This window comes from Oncorhynchus clarkii, chromosome 22 (genome assembly GCF_045791955.1).
Source record: "Oncorhynchus clarkii lewisi isolate Uvic-CL-2024 chromosome 22, UVic_Ocla_1.0, whole genome shotgun sequence".
NCBI classification, from domain to species: domain Eukaryota; kingdom Metazoa; phylum Chordata; class Actinopteri; order Salmoniformes; family Salmonidae; genus Oncorhynchus; species Oncorhynchus clarkii.
Genome location: NC_092168.1, coordinates 10,488,796 through 10,510,533, shown reverse-complemented (window position 1 = coordinate 10,510,533; position 21,738 = coordinate 10,488,796). Strand labels below are relative to the sequence as shown.

The window sequence follows — 21,738 nt, the reverse complement described above, 5'->3', positions numbered from 1 at the left end:
AAAGCTATTCCACTGGACATAGAGTACATTACATGGATAGTAGCTATATAGCTCTCCCAGTATTATTGTTCTTCATGACAGCATTGGGTAATAATCCCCCCCCAAGTGAATTACTACTGTCGTCATTTAAGTTCCACTGGTAGTCTTTCTTTTATTCACTGTGGTATAATGCCATGTTTTTCTGAAACTGTAAGAGCCTAGATACACCCATTGGTAATTCACGGCACGTCTCGGCCTAGGACATACTAAAGAGCAACACTGCTCCACACTGCAGTTCAGTGGAGGCCCAGTCCTCATCAGGGACTACATAGACAGTTATCTATCAAAGTCAACTGACATTAGGTCTCTCCAAGCCTTATGCTAATATAATTAGATTACTGTGTGGCCAGCAGATGCCATCTCACAAACACACGAACACATTCTCATGCGCGCACACACACACACACACACACACACATTTAAACAAGCACACACACGTACGTATGCACGTACACACACGTAGACACCAGTGGAGGCTCCTCATAAGAGAAAGGGGAGGACCATCCTCAGTGAATTTCAGAAAAATACAAATATTTAAATATTTTAAAAGTTATAATTTTCAGATAAAACTATACTAAATATACTCATGTCACCAAATAATTGATTAAAACACACTGTTTTGCAATGAAGGTCTACAGTAGCCTCAACAGCACTCTGTAGGGTAGCACCATGGTGTAGCCAGAGGACAGCTAGCTTCTGTCCTCCTCTGGGTACATTGACTTCAATACAAAACCTAGGAGGCTCATGGTTCTCACCCCCTTCTGTAAACTTACACAGTAATTATGACAACTTCCAGAGGATGTCCTCCAACCTATCAGAACTCTTGTTGTCCACCCAATCAAAGGATCAGCGAATAAATCTAGTACTTAAAGCATAAGCTACAGCTAGCTAGAAAATTGAACAACTTAATTTCTTCTTCAACAATGAAGGAGAAGCAAGAGAGAGAGTGAGAAAGAGAGAAGGGGCTAGCTAAACTCAGCAAAAAAATAAACCATGACCCTGTCTTTCAAAGATAATTCGTAAAATTACAAATAATTTCACAGATCTTCATAGTAAATGGGTTTAAACACCGCTTTCCATGCTTGTTCAATGAACCATAAACAATTAATGAACATGCACCTGTGGAACGGTCGTTAAGACACTAACAGCTTACAGACGGTCGGCAATTAAGGTCACAGTTATGAAAACGTAGGACACGAAAGAGGCCTTTCTACTGACTGAAAAACGCCAAAAGAAAGATGCCCAAGGTCTCTGCTCATCTGTGTGAACGTGCCTTAGGCATTCTGCAAGGAGGCATGAGGACTGCAGATGTGGCCAGGTCAATAAATTGCAATGTCAGTACTGTGAGACGCCTAAGACAGTGCTACAGGGAGACAGGACGGACAACTGATCGTCCTCGCAGTGGCAGACCACGTGTAACAACACCTGCACAGGATCGGTACATCCGAACATCACACCTACGAAACAGGTACAGGATGGCAATAACAACTGCCCGAGTTACACCAGGAACACACAATCCCTCCATCAGTGCTCAGACTGCCTGCAATAGGCTGAGAGAGGCTGGACTAAGGGCTTGTAGGCCTGTTGTAAGGCAGGTTCTCACCAGACACCACCGGCAACAACGTTGCCTTTGGGCACAAACCCACCGTCGCTGGACCAGACAGGACTGGCAAAAAAGTGCTCTTCACTGATGAGTCGCGGTTTTGTCTCACCATGGGTGAAGGTCGGATTCGCGTTTATCGTCGAAGGAATGAGCGTTACCCCGAGGCCTGTACTCTGGAGCGGGATCGATTTGGAGGTGGAGGGTACGTCATGGTCTGGAGCCGTGTGTCACAGCATCATTGGACTGAGCTCGTTGTCAATGCAGGCAATCTCAATGCTGTGCGATACAGAGAAGACATCCTCCTCCCTCATGTGGTACCCTTCCTGCAGGCTCATCCTGACATGACCCTCCAGCATGACAATGCCAACTGTCATGTCTCAGTTGTTGAATCTTGCTATGCTCATACAAATACTTACACACGTTAAGTTTGCTGAAAATAAACGCAGTTGACAGTGAGAGGATTTTACCCCTTTTTCTCCCCAATTTCGTAGTATCCAATTGTTGTAGTAGCTACTATCTTGTCTCATCGCTACAACTCCCGTACGGGCTCGGGAGAGACGAAGGTTGAAAGTCATGCGTCCTCCGATACACAACCAACCAAGCCGCTGCTCTTTAACACAGCGCACATGCAACCCGGAAGCCAGCCGCACCAATGCGCCGGAGGAAACGCCGTGCACCTGGCCACCTTGGCTAGCGTACACTGCGCCCAGCCTGCCACAGGAGTCGCTGGTGCGCGATGAGACAAGGACACCCCTACCGACCAAGCCCTCCCTAACCGGGCGACGCTAGGCCAATTGTGCGTCGCCCCACGGACCTCCCGGTCGCGGCCGGTTACGACAGAGCCTGGGCGCGAACCCAGGACTCTGATGGCACAGCTGGCGCTGCAGTACAGCGCCCTTTTTTGCTGAGTTTATAATTAATTTAATTTTTTTCCACTTTCACTGACTTATCTAGCGAATGCAGCTAGTTAGTTTCGACCTACTCATACAACCGGCAACAGAGAGGGATTCTAGGTTAGCTAGATGACTATGGCTATCCAACACTGGAACTCTTCCAAGTCGATGTAAACTTTTGCTTGTTTTAATTTATTGCCACCAGTACCCACCAGTGTAGCGGCTAAACTACATGCTGTACACTATACTGCATGATTGTAGCGGGTCTACTGATGCATTAGTTGTAGTAGCTATGTTGACTATGATGTTAGCTAATATGGTGGTAACGATGTAGGCTGTGTGTTGGGGTTAGTGTTTATGAAATTAAATGAACGTTTGGCTTGGATTGTTTTTTTTGCCTGTTGTGTTGTACAATGAAGTCCACAAACGAAGGGAAAAGCTGAGAGGAGGAGAGCGCATAGATGCGAGAAGGAATTATACAACGAGCAAAGTGATCATGTTTGTTGGTGGCTGCTATGAAAGTGAACGATGCGGGGATCAGTGGTGTATTCATTCCGCCGATTCTGTTGAAAAACGTTTCTTAATCGGAAGAAAACAGAACGAAACGGGGATAAACCTACCTGAATTTGTCCATTAGAAACTCTCGGTTTGCAACTGTTTGGACTAGTGTTTACACCCTAGATCAGCTAGATGCAGGCAAGAGTGTGCAAGGCGGTATTGAATGTGTCACTGTCTGTCAACTTGATTACTCACATTTTTCTCCTGACCTGTGCACCTCCGTCGTAAACTTTAATTTGTAGGCTAGGTTGTAGCAACCTTATGATGGGTATCGGGAAAAATGTGTAATAAAAATAAGGCCATGCTCATAAAAAAAATAATCGTCCTCCCTGATCTTAAATAGCACCACCGTTGGCACACACCCAGCCACCCCTGCACACAGACCGTCCCCCCTCTCCCGCTCCTTTCCCGTGACCCCACCCCCCGACCTCTGGTGCCTCTCACCTCGATGGTGTACTGCTCAAAAATGCGTAGCTGCAGGAAGATGTCCAGCTTGATCTTCCTCTCATGGAACAGCTCCTCCATCTGGCCCTGGGCCTCGTCCAGCTGCTGCAGGACACTCTCGATGTGGGCGATGGAGCTGTTGTGGGGCATCTTGTTGGTGGACATGGCAGCGTCCCTGGAGGGGGAGAGAGAGAGAGCAGCAAGATTTGTGCCCTGTTCCCACAAGAAAAGGGCAACCAGTGAAGAACAAACACCATTGTAAATACAACCCATATTTATGTTTATTTATTTTCCCTTTTGTACTTTAACTATTTGCCCATCGTTACAACAACATATATAGACATAATATGACATTTGAAATGTCTTTGTTCTTTTGGAAATTCTGTGTGTCATGTTCACGGTTCATTTTTATTGTTTATTTCACTTTAGTTTATTATCTACTTCACTTGCTTTGGCAATGTTAAGATATGTTTCCAATGCCAATAAAGCCCTTGAATTGAATTGAGAGGGGATGAGGGAGGGATTGTTATTATTTCTGGGGTTATTGCTTTGCTTGTGTTGACAATGTAAGTTGCTAACTTTTCATGTCAATAAAGTACATGAGAGAGAGAGAGAGAGAGAGAGAGAGACCCTGAGCTGTGAGATGGGTAGTACTAAGGGAGCAACTCAAATGGCACCCTATTCCCTTTATTGCGCACTGCACTACCTTTAGACCAGGGCTCCTAGTGGCGCGTTTCCATTCAGGATTTACCCAAAAGGCTCAGACTTTTCTGTTTCCATCTGCGCGAGACTGCTCCCGTGTCTCACTGGGCCATGGCTCCGGCTGACCTGCTCTGACTTGCAGCCAATTCCAGACCATTGGTACATTACTGATGTCATTTACATGACAAGGGCCAACTGTGAACTTGAACACCTTCTCACAAAGCAACTGTCTTAATGATGCAGATGTTGTTGATTCTATTCTCCCCAAGTTCTTAGTGTCACACACCGATTGGAAACACAATTACGCTAGAGTTCACATTAACATGGGGGGGGGGGGGGGTCTCCATAGAAATGCGGCACCAGGAGTCTGTTCAAAAGTAGTGCACCATATAGGGAATAGGGTGCAATTTGGGACAGCACAAAAATATAAGCAAAATAGGAGCAACGGAGTGTTCTTGTCATGGTGTTAGTGTTCAATAAGGGAGGTTGTAAAATATGTCAGAAACAGAATAACCCAATTCTCCTCATTGTAAAGGCACTTTAACGCACCTGCCCTTGGAGTGGACCCGGTCACTGGTACAGCCCGGGATTGAACCAGGATCTGTAGTGACGCCTCTAGCACTGAGATGCAGTACCTTAGACAGCTGCGCCACTCGGGAACACCTATCACCATGTAACACCGGTCACCATGTAGTATTGAACTTATTGTGCGGAAGTCTAACGGTCTGACCCCCTTGACCCTCTCTCCTACACAAGGACCCGAGGCCCATAAAACAAGTGAGTGTGTTTTGATGACTCCAGTGAAATGGCGTTATATTTCCATCACTCTTGACAATACAGTACAGTATTTCATACATCGAGTGCTGATCTAGGATCAGGTACCCCTTTGTCCGTGTAATCTTCTTCATTACGATGTGAAAAGCAAAACTGTTCCTAGATCTGGGCCATTCATCAAGTTTCTCAGGGTAGGAGTGATCATTTAGGATCAGGTTCCCCCTGTCCGTGTACTCTTACACCAGGGTTGGGCTCAATTCAGAACTGATTTGAGAATGCCTCATAAATTCCAATTAAATTCCTGAATATGAATCGAATTTGAATTGAAGTTGTAAACCGAATACAGAATTGCAATTCGAATTTGAATGAAAGGAAATACAATACAATTCAGTGAAATTCAATGAAATTCAAATGCCTATTCTATTCTATATTAGGTGTAGTCTATACAAATATACAGTACATCTTGTACATAAAACATCCAAGGCTACCTGGGGTGGCAGGTAAACTAGTGGTTAGAGTGTTAGACTAGTAACCCAAAGGTTGCAAGATCGAATCCCTGAGCTGACAAGGAACAAATCTGTCATTCTGCCCCTGAACAACGCAGTTAACCCACTGTTCCTAGGCCGTCATTGAAAATAAGAATTTGTTCTTAACTGACTTGCCAAGTTAAATAAAGGTAAAATAAGAAAAAGTGCTATATTCTTTGTTATCTGAAAGTGTGACCTGTCAGATTCAATGAAACTCTCATGTTCTATGACTGGGTGGAATTTCTTTGAATTGCACTGATTTCAATTCTACTTCCGGTCAGTCAAACTCAAATTAAAATTATACTCCCTGTGGGGTTTGGTCAATTCAATCTGATTTTCAATTTTCAATGAGTTGAATGGGAGTCAATTCCAACATTCTTAGATCAGCACCCATACTCAGATGATTTATGAAATCAGGCCCAGTAGGAGCGCTGAGGTATGATCAGCCCCACAGCCCCCTGTGTGTGATTTATGAAATCAGGCCCAGTAGGAGCGCTGAGGTATGATCAGCCCCACAGCCCCCTGTGTGTGATTTATGAAATCAGGCCCAGTAGGAGCGCTGAGGTATGATCAGCCCCACAGCCCCCTGTGTGTGATTTATGAAATCAGGCCCAGTAGGAGCGCTGAGGTATGATCAGCCCCACAGCCCCCTGTGTGTGATTTATGAAATCAGGCCCAGTAGGAGCGCTGAGGTATGATCAGCCCCACAGCCCCCTGTGTGTGATTTATGAAATCAGGCCCAGTAGGAGCGCTGAGGTATGATCAGCCCCACAGCCCCCTGTGTGTGATTTATGAAATCAGGCCCAGTAGGAGAGCTGAGGTATGATCAGCCCCACAGCCCCCTGTGTGTGATTTATGAAATCAGGCCCAGTAGGAGCGCTGAGGTATGATCAGCCCCACAGCCCCCTGTGTGTGATTTATGAAATCAGGCCCAGTAGGAGCGCTGAGGTATGATCAGCCCCACAGCCCCCTGTGTGTGATTTATGAAATCAGGCCCAGTAGGAGCGCTGAGGTATGATCAGCCCCACAGCCCCCTGTGTGTGATTTATGAAATCAGGCCCAGTAGGAGCGCTGAGGTATGATCAGCCCCACAGCCCCCTGTGTGTGATTTATGAAATCAGGCCCAGTAGGAGCGCTGAGGTATGATCAGCCCCACAGCCCCCTGCTGGGCTGTAACACATTCCGGTGGGAAGTTTCTAGGATCAGCATTCCCTTCCCCAATCCAAACCTTAACCAGTGGTGGTTAAAAGGCTCAACTGATCCAAGATCCGCACTGACCTGAGCTGCTGGATGAGGTCCTCTCCCTCCTTGATGACGTTGAGCGTAGCCTCCAGCGTGGCCGTCTGCTGCTGCTGGAACTGCTTGATGAGCTCCTGGACCGACTCCACCGAGTCTGAACACACCTCCTCCAACAGCTCCTTCTGGAGATCCTCCATCCACGTCCACAACTGGAGGGAGGGAAGGTGAGAGAGAGGGATGAGAGAGAGAGACAGCAACACAACTAGACCCAACCAAATCATGAGAAAATAAAAAGATGCTTACTTGACACATTGGAAAGAATTAACAAGAGAACAGACCAAACTAGAATGCTATTTGGCCCTAAACAGAGTACACACAGTGGCCGAATACCTGACCATTTTGACTGACCCAAGCTTAAGGAAAACTTTGACGATGTACAGACTCAGTGAGCATAGCTTTGCTATTGAGAAAGGCCGCCGTAGGCAGACCTGGCTCTCAAGAGAAGTGCACACTGTGCACACTGCCCACAAAGTGAGGTGGAAACTGAGCTGCACTTCCTAACCTCCTGCCAAACGTATGACCATATTAGAGACACATATTTCCCTCAGATTACACAGATCCACAATGAATTTGAAAACAAACCCAATTTTCATGAACTCCCATATCTACTGGGTGAAATGCCACAGTGTGCCATCACAGCAGCAAGATTTGTGACCTGTTGCCACAAGAAAAGGGCAACCAGTGAAGAACAAACACCATTGTAAATACAACCCATATTTATGTTTATTTATTTTCCCTTTCGTACTTTAACTATTTGCACATCGTTGCAACACTGTATATGGACATAATATGACATTTAACATGTCTTTATTCTTTCAGAACTTCTGTGAGTGTCATGTTTACCGTTCACTTTTATTGTTTATTTCACCTTTGTTTATTATCTACTTCATTTGCTTTGGCAATGTTAACATATGTTTCCCATGCCAATAAAGCCCTTGACTTGAATTGAATTAAAAAGGGGGAGAAGGGGGAGAGAGAGGCAGGGAGGAGGGTTGGATAGAGAAAGAGTGAGAGACAGAGACAGAGACAGAGACAGAGAGAGAGAGAGAGAGAGAGATTTAACACTACAGTACACAACATACCCACACCTTGTGGGAAAGCATGTCAACAGATGCAACATGTGCAATGTTGAGGACAACTGAACCACTATGTCAAAGTAATGCAATTGCTTAGTCAAAATAGACTAACTTCAGGTCTTTTCTTCATATGCACAATACATTCGCAGCACATCTTGCTCTTTAGAATTCTTTAGAATTGTTTGACAGCGGGGAAGAAAATGCATTTCCATCTCCACAATTAGCAAACTGCTCCCCAAACGCACCTAAAATAGACTTCCATTCTTCAAGCTATAGTGATTTTTCACAGAGAAAGATTAACCGGCACTTTAATATTTCAGTTAGGGAACAGGAGCTTGAAATACAATTACACACAACACCTGAAGCATAATCCGAGTAAATTGGCAGGAGATGTTTGATTGTGTTAAGGGGGAAATGAACCGCAAAGTTCAGCATCTGCTTTGTCATCTTTTCAGCATCCGTCCACACGCTAGCTTGGCAAGACGTTGTGCACGTCCCAAATGGCACCCTATTCCCTATATGGTGGACTACTTTTGACCAGGGCCCTTAAGGTTCTGGTCAAAAGTAGTGCACTATATAGGGAATAGGGTGCCATTTGGGATGCAGGGCTCTCTCACTGTTAGTCGTTGGTTAGAGCTCTACTGCGATGCACTGTTGATGTTCTTAATTTACATAAACCCTTTGTGGGCATAGCTGTGGTCTGCTAGGCCTGCTGTTCCTCAAACGCATATTCATAGGACATTATGGTAATCGTGATGCTGCTCTGCCCTTTTCACACTCTCAGAGAAGTCTGTGTGTATGTCTGTATGTGTATGTGTGTGCACGCGCACGCACTTGCATGCATATGTTGGAAATTTGTTTCACTCATTTAAGTTTATCTCGTATCTAGAGTTAAATCATTTTTGCCATGAAAATAACATCAGTTCAACCGTAGTGAAGCCAGCCATAAAACGATGCTTGGATTTACTGATTGCTAAGTGACTCCCAAGTGGCGCAACGGTCTAGGGCACTGCATGTCTGCATGACCTTGGTTCGATCCTGGGCTGTAACACAACCGGCCGTGATCGGGAGTCCCATAGGGCGTCGTCCGGGTTAGGGGAGGGTTTGGCCGGGGTAGGGCGTCATTGTAAAATAAGAATGGGCTCTTAGCTGACTTGCCTAGTTAAATTACATTTTAAAAAGTGTCAATCAATAGATAATTGGAGAATGGAGAGCACTACAACAAGAGCACGGCAGTGAGGGAGAAAGCATGGCAGCGAGGGAGAAAAAGCATGGCAGTGAGGTTGAAAGCATGGCAGTGAGGTTGAAAGCATGGCAGTGAGGGAGAAAAAGCATGGCAGTGAGGGAGAAAGCATGGCAGTGAGGGAGATAGCATGACAGTGAGGGAAAAAAAGCATGGCAGTGAGGTTGAAAGCATGGCAGTGAGGGAGAAAAAGCATGGCAGTGAGGGAGAAAGCATGGCAGTGAGGGAGAAAGCATGGCAGTGAGGTTGAAAGCATGGCAGTGAGGGAGAAAAAGCATGGCAGTGAGGGAGAAAGCATGGCAGTGAGGGAGAAAGCATGGCAGTGAGGGAGAGAGCATGGCAGTGAGGGAGAAAAAGCATGGCAGTGAGGGAGAAAAAGCATGGCAGTGAGGGAAAAAAGCATGGCAGTGAGGTTGAAAGCAAGGCAGTGAGGGAGAAAAAGCATGGCAGTGAGGTTGAAAGCATGGCAGTCATGGAGAAAAAGCATGACAGTGAGGTTGAAAGCAAGGCAGTGAGGGAGAAAAAGCATGGCAGTGAGGGAGAAAAAGCATGGCAGTGAGGTTGAAAGCAAGGCAGTGAGGGAGAAAGCATGGCAGTGAGGTTGAAAGCATGGCAGTGAGGGAGAAAAAGCATGGCAGTGAGGGAGAAAGCATGGCAGTAAGGGAGAAAGCATGGCAGTGAGGGAGAAAGCATGGCAGTGAGGGAGAAAAGCATGGCAGTGAGGGAGAAAGCATGGCAGTGAGGTTAAAAGCAAGGCAGTAAGGGAGAAAAAGCATGGCAGTGAGGTTGAAAGCATGGCAGTCATGGAGAAAAAGCATGACAGTGAGGTTGAAAGCAAGGCAGTGAGGGAGAAAAAGCATGGCAGTGAGGGAGAAAAAGCATGGCAGTGAGGTTGAAAGCAAGGCAGTGAGGGAGAAAAAGCATGGCAGTGAGGGAGAAAAAGCATGACAGTGAGGGAGAAAAGCATGACAGTGAGGGAGAAAAAGCATGGCAGTGAGGGAGAAAAAGCATGGCAGTGAGGTTGAAAGCAAGGCAGTGAGGGAGAAAAGCATGGCAGTGAGGTTGAAAGCAAGGCAGTGAGGGAGAAAAAGCATGGCAGTGAGGGAGAAAAAGCATGACAGTGAGGGAGAAAAAGCATGGCAGTGAGGGAGAAAAAGCATGGCAGTGAGGTTGAAAGCAAGGCAGTGAGGGAGAAAAAGCATGGCAGTGAGGTTGAAAGCAAGGCAGTGAGGGAGAAAAAGCATGGCAGTGAGGGAGAAAAAGCATGGCAGTGAGTTTGAAAGCATGGCAGTGAGGTTGAAAGCATGGCAGTGAGGGAGAAAAGCATGGCAGTGAGGGAGAAAGCATGGCAGTGAGGTTGAAAGCAAGGCAGTGAGGGAGAAAAGCATGGCAGTGAGGTTGAAAGCATGGCAGTCATGGAGAAAAAGCATGACAGTGAGGTTGAAAGCAAGGCAGTGAGGGAGAAAAAGCAAGGTTGAAAGCAAAGCATGACATGTGAGGTTGAAAGCAAGGCAGTGAGGGAGAAAAAGCATGGCAGTGAGGGAGAAAAAGCATGGCAGTGAGGTTGAAAGCAAGGCAGTGAGGGAGAAAAATGGCAGTGGCAGTGAGGGAGAAAAAGCATGACAGTGAGGGAGAAAAGCATGACAGTGAGGGAGAAAAAGCATGGCAGTGAGGGAGAAAAAGCATGGCAGTGAGGTTGAAAGCAAGGCAGTGAGGGAGAAAAGCATGGCAGTGAGGTTGAAAGCAAGGCAGTGAGGGAGAAAAGCATGGCAGTGAGGTTGAAAGCAAGGCAGTGAGGGAGAAAAAGCATGGCAGTGAGGGAGAAAAAGCATGACAGTGAGGGAGAAAAAGCATGGCAGTGAGGGAGAAAAAGCATGGCAGTGAGGTTGAAAGCAAGGCAGTGAGGGAGAAAAAGCATGGCAGTGAGGTTGAAAGCAAGGCAGTGAGGGAGAAAAAGCATGGCAGTGAGGGAGAAAAAGCATGGCAGTGAGGTTGAAAGCATGGCAGTGAGGTTGAAAGCATGGCAGTGAGGGAGAAAAAGCATGGCAGTGAGGTTGAAAGCAAGGCAGTGAGGGAGAAAAAGCATGGCAGTGAGGTTGAAAGCATGGCAGTGAGGGAGAAAAAGCATGGCAGTGAGGTTGAAAGCAAGGCAGTGAGGGAGAAAAAGCATGGCAGTGAGGGAGAAAAGCATGGCAGTGAGGTTGAAAGCATGGCAGTGAGGGAGAAAAAGCATGGCAGTGAGGGAGAAAGCATGGTAGTTAGGGAGAAAAAGCATGGCAGTGAGGGAGAAAAAGCATGGCAGTGAGGTTGAAAGCAAGGCAGTGAGGGAGAAAAAGCATGGCAGTGAGGGAGAAAGCATGGCAGTAAGGGAGAAAAAGCATGACAGTGAGGGAGAAAAAGCATGGCAGTGAGGGAGAAAAAGCATGGCAGTGAGGTTGAAAGCAAGGCAGTGAGGGAGAAAAAGCATGGCAGTGAGGTTGAAAGCAAGGCAGTGAGGGAGAAAAGCATGGCAGTGAGTTTGAAAGCAAGGCAGTGAGGGAGAAAAAGCATGGCAGTGAGGGAGAAAAAGCATGACAGTGAGGGAGAAAAAGCATGGCAGTGAGGGAGAAAAAGCATGGCAGTGAGGTTGAAAGCAAGGCAGTGAGGGAGAAAAGCATGGCAGTGAGGTTGAAAGCAAGGCAGTGAGGGAGAAAAAGCATGGCAGTGAGGGAGAAAAAGCATGGCAGTGAGGTTGAAAGCATGGCAGTGAGGGAGAAAAAGCATGGCAGTGAGGTTGAAAGCAAGGCAGTGAGGGAGAAAAACCATGGCAGTGAGGTTGAAAGCATGGCAGTGAGGTTGAAAGCATGGCAGTGAGGGAGAAAAAGCATGGCAGTGAGGTTGAAAGCAAGGCAGTGAGGGAGAAAAGCATGGCAGTGAGGGAGAAAAGCATGGCAGTGAGGTTGAAAGCATGGCAGTGAGGGAGAAAAAGCATGGCAGTGAGGGAGAAAAAGCATGGCAGTGAGGGAGAAAAAGCATGGCAGTGAGGGAGAAAAAGCATGGCAGTGAGGTTGAAAGCAAGGCAGTGAGGGAGAAAAAGCATGGCAGTGAGGTTGAAAGCAAGGCAGTGAGGGAGAAAAAGCATGGCAGTGAGGGAGAAAAAGCATGGCAGTGAGGTTGAAAGCATGGCAGTGAGGTTGAAAGCATGGCAGTGAGGGAGAAAAGCATGGCAGTGAGGTTGAAAGCAAGGCAGTGAGGGAGAAAAAGCATGGCAGTGAGGTTGAAAGCATGGCAGTGAGGTTGAAAGCATGGCAGTGAGGGAGAAAAAGCATGACAGTGAGGTTGAAAGCAAGGCAGTGAGGGAGAAAAAGCATGGCAGTGAGGGAGAAAAGCATGGCAGTGAGGGAGAAAGCATGGCAGTGAGGGAGAAAAAGCATGGCAGTGAGGGAGAAAGCATGGCAGTGAGGGAGAAAGCATGGCAGTGAGGGAGAAAGCATGGCAGTGAGGGAGAAAAGCATGGCAGTGAGGGAGAAAAACATGGCAGTGAGGGAGAAAGCATGGCAGTGAGGGAGAAAAAGCATGGCAGTGAGGGAGAAAAAGCATGGCAGTGAGGGAGAAAAAGCATGGCAGTGAGGTTGAAAGCATGGCAGTGAGGGAGAAAAGCATGGCAGTGAGGGAGAAAAAGCATGGCAGTGAGGGAGCAGGCGTGGCAGTGAGGGAGAAAAGCATGGCAGTGAGGGAGAAAAAGCATGGCAGTGAGGGAGAAAGCATGGCAGTGAGGTTGAAAGCATGGCAGTGAGGGAGAAAGCATGGCAGTGGGGGAGAAAAAGCATGGCAGTGAGGTTGAAAGCATGGCAGTGAGGTTGAAAGCATGGCAGTGAGGTTTAAAGCATGGCAGTGAGGTTGAAAGCATGGCAGTGAGGGAGAAAGCATGGCAGTGAGGGAGAAAGCATGGCAGTGAGGTTGAAAGCATGGCAGTGAGGGAGAAAACAAGCTAATCATTGAATCATCAGATACAATGTATCTTACAAGTACAATGATACGATAAGTTATAACAAAACAAAAAAACACTAACAGACTAATTGTATTCCAGGAACCACAAAAACACCTTCCAAGATACTAGAATGTCATCTCTCCAGTGACATACTGTTTGCATCCCAAATGGCACCCTATTCCCTATATAGTGCACTACTATAGCCCATATCCTTGGTCAAAAGTAGTATGCTAGAAAATGAATAAAGGTGTCTAGCATCTCCATTCTACTAATGGCTATACTGTACCTTGAACCTGATTTTGTGATGTTACGGTGATCTATGAGAGACAGTGGGGATGTGGCTTTAGGAGTCACACAGCGTGGCGCAGAGGGTGACTAGGGAGAGTGATTGATGAAGGATCGTAGCGGCGCAGTCTCACCGATGGGAAAGGAAACGCTCAGACTGAGGAAATATAGTGGTCAAAATGGCAATGATTTGAAAATGGCTCATTTTACGGGGCATGTATACAGCTGATATTAAACTTTGCTACTTTTTTTAAGCCTAAGTCTTCACCTTGTACTATTTCCAACAGCTACTCCCTAATCTTTTGCAAAGCCTATTTGGTTGGAGTAATTGACTGGCTGGCTCCCGGCTACATGATCCAGTATGGTAGATTGCTTATGGATGATGATGGGATCTGTGGGATCACTCTGGCAGTCAACAGTAGATATTTTTATTGGAGTTAAGCAAAGGGAAGTGGTAATGCCGTGGGACACCAGAGCTGGATATGAAGTAGCGGTCACACAGAACATGCCTGTTAACAGTGACCGACTGGGCCACTTGTCCCCAAGGAGTGGCCTCCACTTAGACAGCTCAGGGCTGCATCCCAAATAGCACCTTATTCCCTACCTAATGGACTACTTTTGACCAAAGCCACTAGTCAAAAGTAGTGCACTATGTTGGGAATAGGTATTTGGGATGTAGACCATGAAACGTTGTTGGACTCTGATAGAACAGAGAAAAATGTTTTGGCTTTAAGGGGCTCTGAGAGCTTGGCTTGAAGATGCAAACAAACGTATGCCAAGAATGGCCTGAGATAAGACTCCTAGAGTTTGAGTGTTATCCTGAAAGCCAAGGCCACATCCATGATTAATGTAGAGACCGATCATGCTTCCCAAATGGCATCCTATTCCCTATAGTGTACAACTTTTGACCGGAGCCCAATTGCACTGATCAAAAGTGCACTACATATGGAATAAAGAGACATTTGGGACACAGTACAAATCCCACTTTATAGGGCTGGTCAGTAGTAGTGGCCCACTAGAGGAGATGGCATTACTTTTTAAAAGCCTAATGACAGGACATGGTCAGATTGCCAAGGGCACACTCACTGCATCGGATGTGTCGCTAATGCCAACAAATCAACACTGGCTCAACTGACAATTACTGACAACTTTTAACTTTGGTGTTTCCTGACAAGAGGAAGTTTTGTCGATTTTGTATATTCTTTGTATATTCTCGTAAAACGAAACGATGCGCTCCGCCCAAGCCTTTTTTATTTTACGAAGGCGTTGTCACTCCTTACCCCTCTGTAAAGTATGAAAAGACGTATCTTTTTCATTTTCCCAATCCGTTGTCTCCTCGGCTGCGTCGGCCTTCAGCTTGCGCTTATATTTTTTGTCTTTATATCAATTGGCATTTAATATACTTTCTACCAGAAAAACAGAAAGCAGCAATTAGCTTACAAGAAGGAATGCTTGTGGCTGCTGTGCCGTGCAGGAAGAGGGTAATTTTCATTCTGGAGAATGGTCTACATGGAGACATACTGTAGTGTGCATCCCAAATGGCACCCCATTCCGCCTTACCATGGGGTCTGGTCAAAAGTAGTGCACTATATAGGGAATAGGGTGCCATTTGGGACGCCAGCGTGCTGGTCTTCGGCAGGCTGCTGGGCGGCTGACTGGGTGCTAGGTCGAGCTGCACCATCAAACAGACGAGGAAAGCAATCAGAGCCGTGATTTAGCAATCACAGAGAGGACTGTTGGGAAGCCTCTGTCTGTCCGCCACATGGTTGTGACACAAAAAGAGAAACGGCTGTCCCAAATGGCGCCCTATTTCCTATATAGTGCACTACATTTGACCAGGGCCCGTAGGCAGTGTGTGCTCTTAGAGAACGTTATCAGTGCCTTTTGATTGCCCCAAATTCATTTCAAAACAGGCATTTTAGTGTTTGGTATTAAAAATATACTGTAAATGTAGTTGCTATGGTAATTTACAATTACACCTGTTGGAATGTCTTACCTCATTTCTGGGTTAAATAAGATAATGAGATATTGACATTCAGCTCATTTTACTCCTGGCTCATGGATGCAGAAACACAATGAATGAAAGCATCTGTAGAATAGAAGACACATGACATTCCTAGCTCACATGCTTAACATTTAGAAGTATGGCATATATGGCTATGTGTATAGTCTATTACAATACTACAAAGCCAGGAATCCTGTAATATTGTAATAGACTATATTGTAATAGCCCAGAATTACAACTGCTGTGGCACAACCTATTTCACCCTAATCCCATGTCTGAACTCAGGTTTATGGTGAAATCAGTGTGTTAAGTGTGTGTTTGTACTGTATATTCTATCACAGTAATCCAAACCCGGGATTACAACTGCTGTGTCACAACCTATTTTATCCTAATTCAGGTTTATGGTGAAATCTGTGTGTAAGTGTGTGGTAGCTGTTTGCGTGTGTCATGCCCAGTGCAGCACAAGCACAGCCAGGATCCTTCAGCTAGAGCAGGAGTCGCACAGAGAAGCACGTTCAATTCTGAGCGTGCTCAGATCAGTCATGGGGAGCAGTTACCATGGGAACCACAGCGCAACCTCTGCTTTATGGATTTTGTTAACCCTTTGAGATTCCAAGAGAATTCCATCTGTGTCTGTATGATGTGATAGGTTCTTGTGAAAATGATGGCAGTGGTTTTGTCCCAAATGGGACCCTATTCCCTATATAGTGCACTACTTGTTGACCGGAGCCCTATATGGGAATAGGGTGCCATTTGGGGGAAACCCACACCGTCTTCCTGAAGTCTCCAGTTTAGCCCTTGGCTGGCTCACAACTGGCATGGATCAGGCTGCGCTAAGTAGAGCAAAGACTCCCTGCATACCTTAGTAATCTTGGTATGTCTGCCCTGTCTGTCTGTCTGCCCTGTCTGTCTATCTGAAGTGATCAGTGACACTCACAGACGGGCATCTGAGGCTGCATTAACTCGAGCCTCGACCCCTTGCCAACTTACTGCACCTTAAACCCAACCACATCCGCTGCCACTTACGGTAATATTTTGTACATGCATAAAGAAGGGGTAGTATTGCAGAGCACACGTTTGCACTCCCCACCGGAGCCTGGGGTTCAATCCCCGGCGCCACCCCTCTACATTGTTTCTTCCACTTCCTTACCCGTCTCCCTGTCTGAGTCTCAGTCTCAATAAAGTGAAAAGAAAAATCCACTTCAAAACAAAGGTCACTAGACCCCATTATGCTCTTAAAGACAGAGAGAGTAAACCATCCTGAAGGGCCTTTAGATCTGGGCTCTTGCATCTTTAGCGTGGGTGTTGAAGGTAGACCGACAAGGCTACTGCATCCTACCACATCCACTCCCATTCTATCATACCATACTATGCATAAATAAAGAAGGAAACGGTGTCCGGGAACCCCAGAACTCCCCAGACATACAGTGGAAAGTTATCCATCCCACAGGTCATGTAGGTTAGGGGTCACATGTCTTACCTCTTTGGTGTGGGTGTGGAAGGAGACCGACATGTCCAGCAGCAGTTTCCTCTCCTCCACCCGCCGGACAAAGTCTTGGATCCTGACCTCCAGGTGCCGTGCTGCTTTGTAGATTTCCTCCGGGTCACATTCCCCAGTCTGGGCCAGCTGCTCTGCTGCCTCCAGGAGTTTGTCTGCGTTGGTGTAAGTGTTCTGGTACCCAGAGAAGACAAGCAGGCAGCTCAAATTAGATGAGGACAACACAAGCAGGTAAATAACTGTGTCTGTCTAAAGTCTCTGCTCTCTGCAGGGCCCGACTACTGCAACGCTGAGGCTTCTTGAGTTGGTAGAGAATTGTGTCTGTTTGTCTGCACTCTGTCTCCGCACGCTTTGACTGACTACTGCACTCTGACGTCTCACTATCTCCTCCACCGCCAGAGACGGACAGGACCTCTCTCTCTCCGATTGGCGCCTCCACTAAACTGCCCCAAAAACAGTTCCATTCACACATATACAGCGGAGCCATCGGTGCAGAGTGGTAGGGTAAATCCCTGGCTATCTTCCATACGTGCTAATCCCACAGCCTGGCAGAGGACAAGTGTTGTCTCTGGATGGACACAACAGTGGAGACCAAGTCAGTAAAGCAACAGCCATTAGGGCAGGACAGATGAATGGCTAGGTAACACGTAGCATGTAACGCCGTGCTGATCCGGTTGGGATGGGATGGCCCCATGGCTCGGGACCTGGTAACCTTCTGTAAGGTCGTGGCAGTGAGTCACATTCACTGGGCCAAAGGGTACCCTATTCCCACTACCAGAGCTCTGGTCAAAAAGTAGTGCACTATAAACAGTCACATTCACTGGGCCAAAGGATACCCTATTCCCATATATAGTGCACTACCAGAGCTCTGGTCAAAAAGTAGTGCACTATAAACAGTATAGGGTGTCATTTGTGATGCATCCTGGTCCATTTAGGAGTAGAGACGGACCCTGACCTAGTGACCCACTACCTGGAGAAGAAGTGACACTATGGGCCAAACCCTAATCCCAGTTAAGTAAATAAACTCCTACCGTATCTGTCTCCTTATCTGCCGGGTCGGCCTTTTTCACGCCGTCAAAATATCACAATCCATCTATTTTTTCCAAATGAAGCAGAATCCCACTTTTACACACAGTCTCCGTGTCACATTGACATTAGCTCTGGCCCAAATCTAATTGATTCCCAGTGAATAGAGAGGGTCAGCGCGTTTTACGGCGTACAATGGAGGGTCAATTCAATGGACATGGATATAGTAAACAGGATAACATTTGGAGCGCCCATATATTCGCTGAGTGTATAAAACATTAGGAACACCTTACTAATATTGAGTTGCAACCCCGTTTGCCTTCAGAACAGCCTAGATTTGTCGGGGCGTGGACTCTACAAGGTGTCGAAAGCGTTCCACAGGGATGCTGGACCATGTGGACTCCAATGCTTCCCACAGTTGTTTCAAGGTGGCTGGATGTCCTTTGGGTGGTGGACCCATTCTTGACACAAACTGGAAACGGTTGAAAACCCAGCATCGTTGCAGTGCTTGACACAAACTGATGCACCTGGCACCTACTACCATACCCTGTTCAAAGACACTTAAATTGTTTTGTCTTGCCCATTCACCCTCTGAATGGCACATATACACTCAGTGTACAATGAGTGTATAAAACATTAGGAACACCTGCTCTTTCCATCACATAGACTGATGAACCCAGGTGAAAGCTATAATCCCTTATTGATGTCACTCGTTAAATCCACTTAAATCATTGTAGATGAAGGGGAGGAGACAGGTTAAAGAAGGATTTGAAAGCCTTGAGACAATTGAGACATGGATTGTGAATGTGTGCCATTCAGAGGGTCAATGGGCCAGACAAAAGATTTAAGTGCCTTTGAACGGGGTATGGTAGTTACGTGCCAGCTGCACCGGTTTATGTCAAGAACTGCAACGCTGCTGTGTTTTAGCACTACTTTTGACCAAGGTCCTTAGGGCTCTGGTCAAAAGTAGTGCCGTATATAGGGAAAAGGGTGCCATTTGGGAGCCAAAGTGGTGTGTTGGGTGTATTCCACACAGCAGCAGGAGGCCTAGGTAGCACACAAATTCCATCCCATCAGAAGAACTCCTCTGTCTTTGGTCTGTCTTCTCTTCTCCCTCCAGAGAGGTGAAAATCAATAACTCCATGCAGGCTTTCCCCTCACAGAGTTGGCTGGGCTGATGTGGATTCGTCCCTCCCTCCCTCCCTCCCTCCCTCCCTCCCTCCCTCCCTCCCTCCCTCTAGTCTTTTTTAATACTATGCTGGATTCCCTCTGTACCGCTTTCATTCAATCTGTTGCACGCGCAGGACTTTTATGAGCATGATGCCAGAAACAAAAGCTCTGTGTCTCTCTCTCTCTCTCTCTCTTCTCTCTCTCTCGCTCTCTCCATATGAAAGAGGGAAAAACTTCTGTTGAAGATGAAGAGAAAGATGAGGAGAAAAGGTATTGTGAGAAATAGGTTGTGAGGGAGTAGGGAGACTCTTATTTAACTCAAAGTCCTGCTTGTCTGGCTATCTGTCTGGGCACGGTGTTGACAGTGGACTCAAATGTACCAAGGACTACTTTGTCTCGAGGCTATAAACTGTGATGCACAACTCTTCCTTCAGAAGAAGTAGGATTCTGAACAGTAGATCTAGACTGTAGTCAAGCCCAAAGTTGTCCATCCTCTAATACATGGTGTTAGCCCTAGACATGACACTCACTTCTACTATGTCCTGTTTAACATTTTTGCCTTTCTCTTTCGTCCTCTCTCTTTTTCACCCTTTCACTCTTTCGCCCTCTCTCCTTTGCCCTCTCTTTCAGCCTCTTTCTGTTTCTCGCCCTCTCTTTCTTTCTCGCCCTCTCTCTCTCTCTCTCTCTCTCTCTCTCTCTCTCTCTCTCTCTCTCTCTCTCTCTCTCTCTCTCTCTCTCTCTCTCTCTCTCTCTCTCTCTCTCTCTCTCTCTCTCTCTCTCTCTCTCTCTCTCTCTCTCTCTCTCTCTCTCTCTCTCTCTCTCTCTCTCTCTCTCTCTCTCTCTCTCTCTCTCTCTCTCTCTCATCCTATTAAGGGCTCAGCCTAAACAAATACCCCCATCGCATGTTTTGTTGGTGGAATACATCAGAGGCCAATCATTAGAGAGGGAGCTGCACTATTTTTGTCATCCAGGCTATTTAGGGGGGTTTTCATCTACAATGGCATTATATTTGAGCCAGTTAAAGAGGCATATTTAATCTGAGCACAATCTCTCTGATTTAATAAAATTTCAATGTGGTGTCATAAAAAAAATGTATTCCTCATAAATTGCTCGATGGTATATTATGTAGAATATCAAATAAAGGCTTGTGCGCCAATCTGGTAAGGTGTCTTTGAAAGATGATGGTGCCATATGTACATATCTTAATGAGCTAAAATCAAACATATTCCAATATGAGGCTCTTTATTTGATTCAGTAAGCCATTTGATCCATTCTGCAGGAGTAGGAGTGAATTAAACATCCTCGTCTCTTACACTTCCCCAGAGAGAATTTAATTGGTGGAAAATAGGATAAATAATGTGGAGTCTGATATTCAGGTTGATTCCCAAATGGCACTCTTTCCCCTATATAGTGCACTAGTTTTGAACAGGGCCCAGACTTTGGCTTGCCCGTAAGAAAGACACGTCGTCCATTGTGAAAAAGTGGCAAACCGCATGACCCAAATCAAGCCGATCCATCAACAGAGGGGCTACAATATTGCCGTAATACCCGGATTACACATCCTTTTACCATTAAAACTCAGCCCTAAGCACTGCTGTTATCACTAGTCACGGCTCATGCTGCTATGGTTACACTCAGGAAGTTAGCAAAGTGGAAGAAATGTGCCTGGTGATTCTAACATTTTCCTATCTTGCTGGGAAGCCGGGTGGTATCCGATACAGATGTAGGATCTTAATTTGATCAACCTGATCAAGAGAACTTTCCTGAAATGAAGGAAATGCCAAACCTGTAGAGTATTTCAGGTTTAAAAAAGCTTTGTAATTTCCACTTTGAATCAGACTTCCGACTTTGTATCAACCCTGACCAAAAATAACCGTTAATTGTTCACATTTCCAGTTGCTGCAGGATAGATTTCCTGGAGTAGCAAACTGACTCAAATTATAAACTTACATCTGTATTATTTTTCAAGCACTGCTTTTAGGGTTGCAACATTTCCCAGAATCAAGAGGGAGTGAGCAGGAAAGAAATGCAACACTCGCACCTGTCCTCATTCCTTGCACATATGATGATCATTATGCCACCATGGGGCACTGTGTAACCACAGAAGCACGACTTGCTTACATACAACAACAACAAAAACGCTTATATTATTTGCCCCTCCTCTCTTATAAAGATAAACTTTAGGAAACTTTCTGAATAGACATAGAGAGAATTAGCGAACACACACACACACACACACACACACACACACACACACACACACACACACACACACACACACACACACACACACACACACACACACACACACACACACACACACACACACACACACACACACACACACACACACACACACACACACACACACTAATATGACCTTAAATCAATCAAAGCCACCAGCGAAACCTCAGACATACACTAATCATACAAATGTATTCAAAACCTAGGCTCACCTTCAAGTCCATCAGAAAGTAGGTCTAGGCTACATTATAGCCTAATACTAAAATAATGTTGCCTATCAAAATGAATTGACAAGGAAAGTTTGAAGGGGGGAGAGAGAGACAGCTATGGTATTACTAGAGAAGTTGGTTATGAAATTATTATCCAAGCAAGTGACTTATTC

The 21,738-nt window shown here is 46.0% G+C and overlaps 1 protein-coding gene across 1 annotated transcript in view; it reads right to left on the bottom strand.

Annotated features, from left to right (window-relative positions):
- The window catches only part of LOC139380339 (kalirin-like), a 281,823-nt gene that overhangs the window by 108,060 nt on the left and 152,025 nt on the right, over window positions 1-21,738 (bottom strand). Inside the window, exons 11-13 of the mRNA XM_071122954.1 lie at window positions 16,899-17,090; window positions 6,819-6,988; window positions 3,538-3,712 (exon numbers count right to left, since the gene is read on the bottom strand). Coding sequence (XP_070979055.1) covers window positions 3,538-3,712; window positions 6,819-6,988; window positions 16,899-17,090 — 537 coding nt within the window. The remainder of the gene's footprint in view (window positions 1-3,537; window positions 3,713-6,818; window positions 6,989-16,898; window positions 17,091-21,738) is intronic.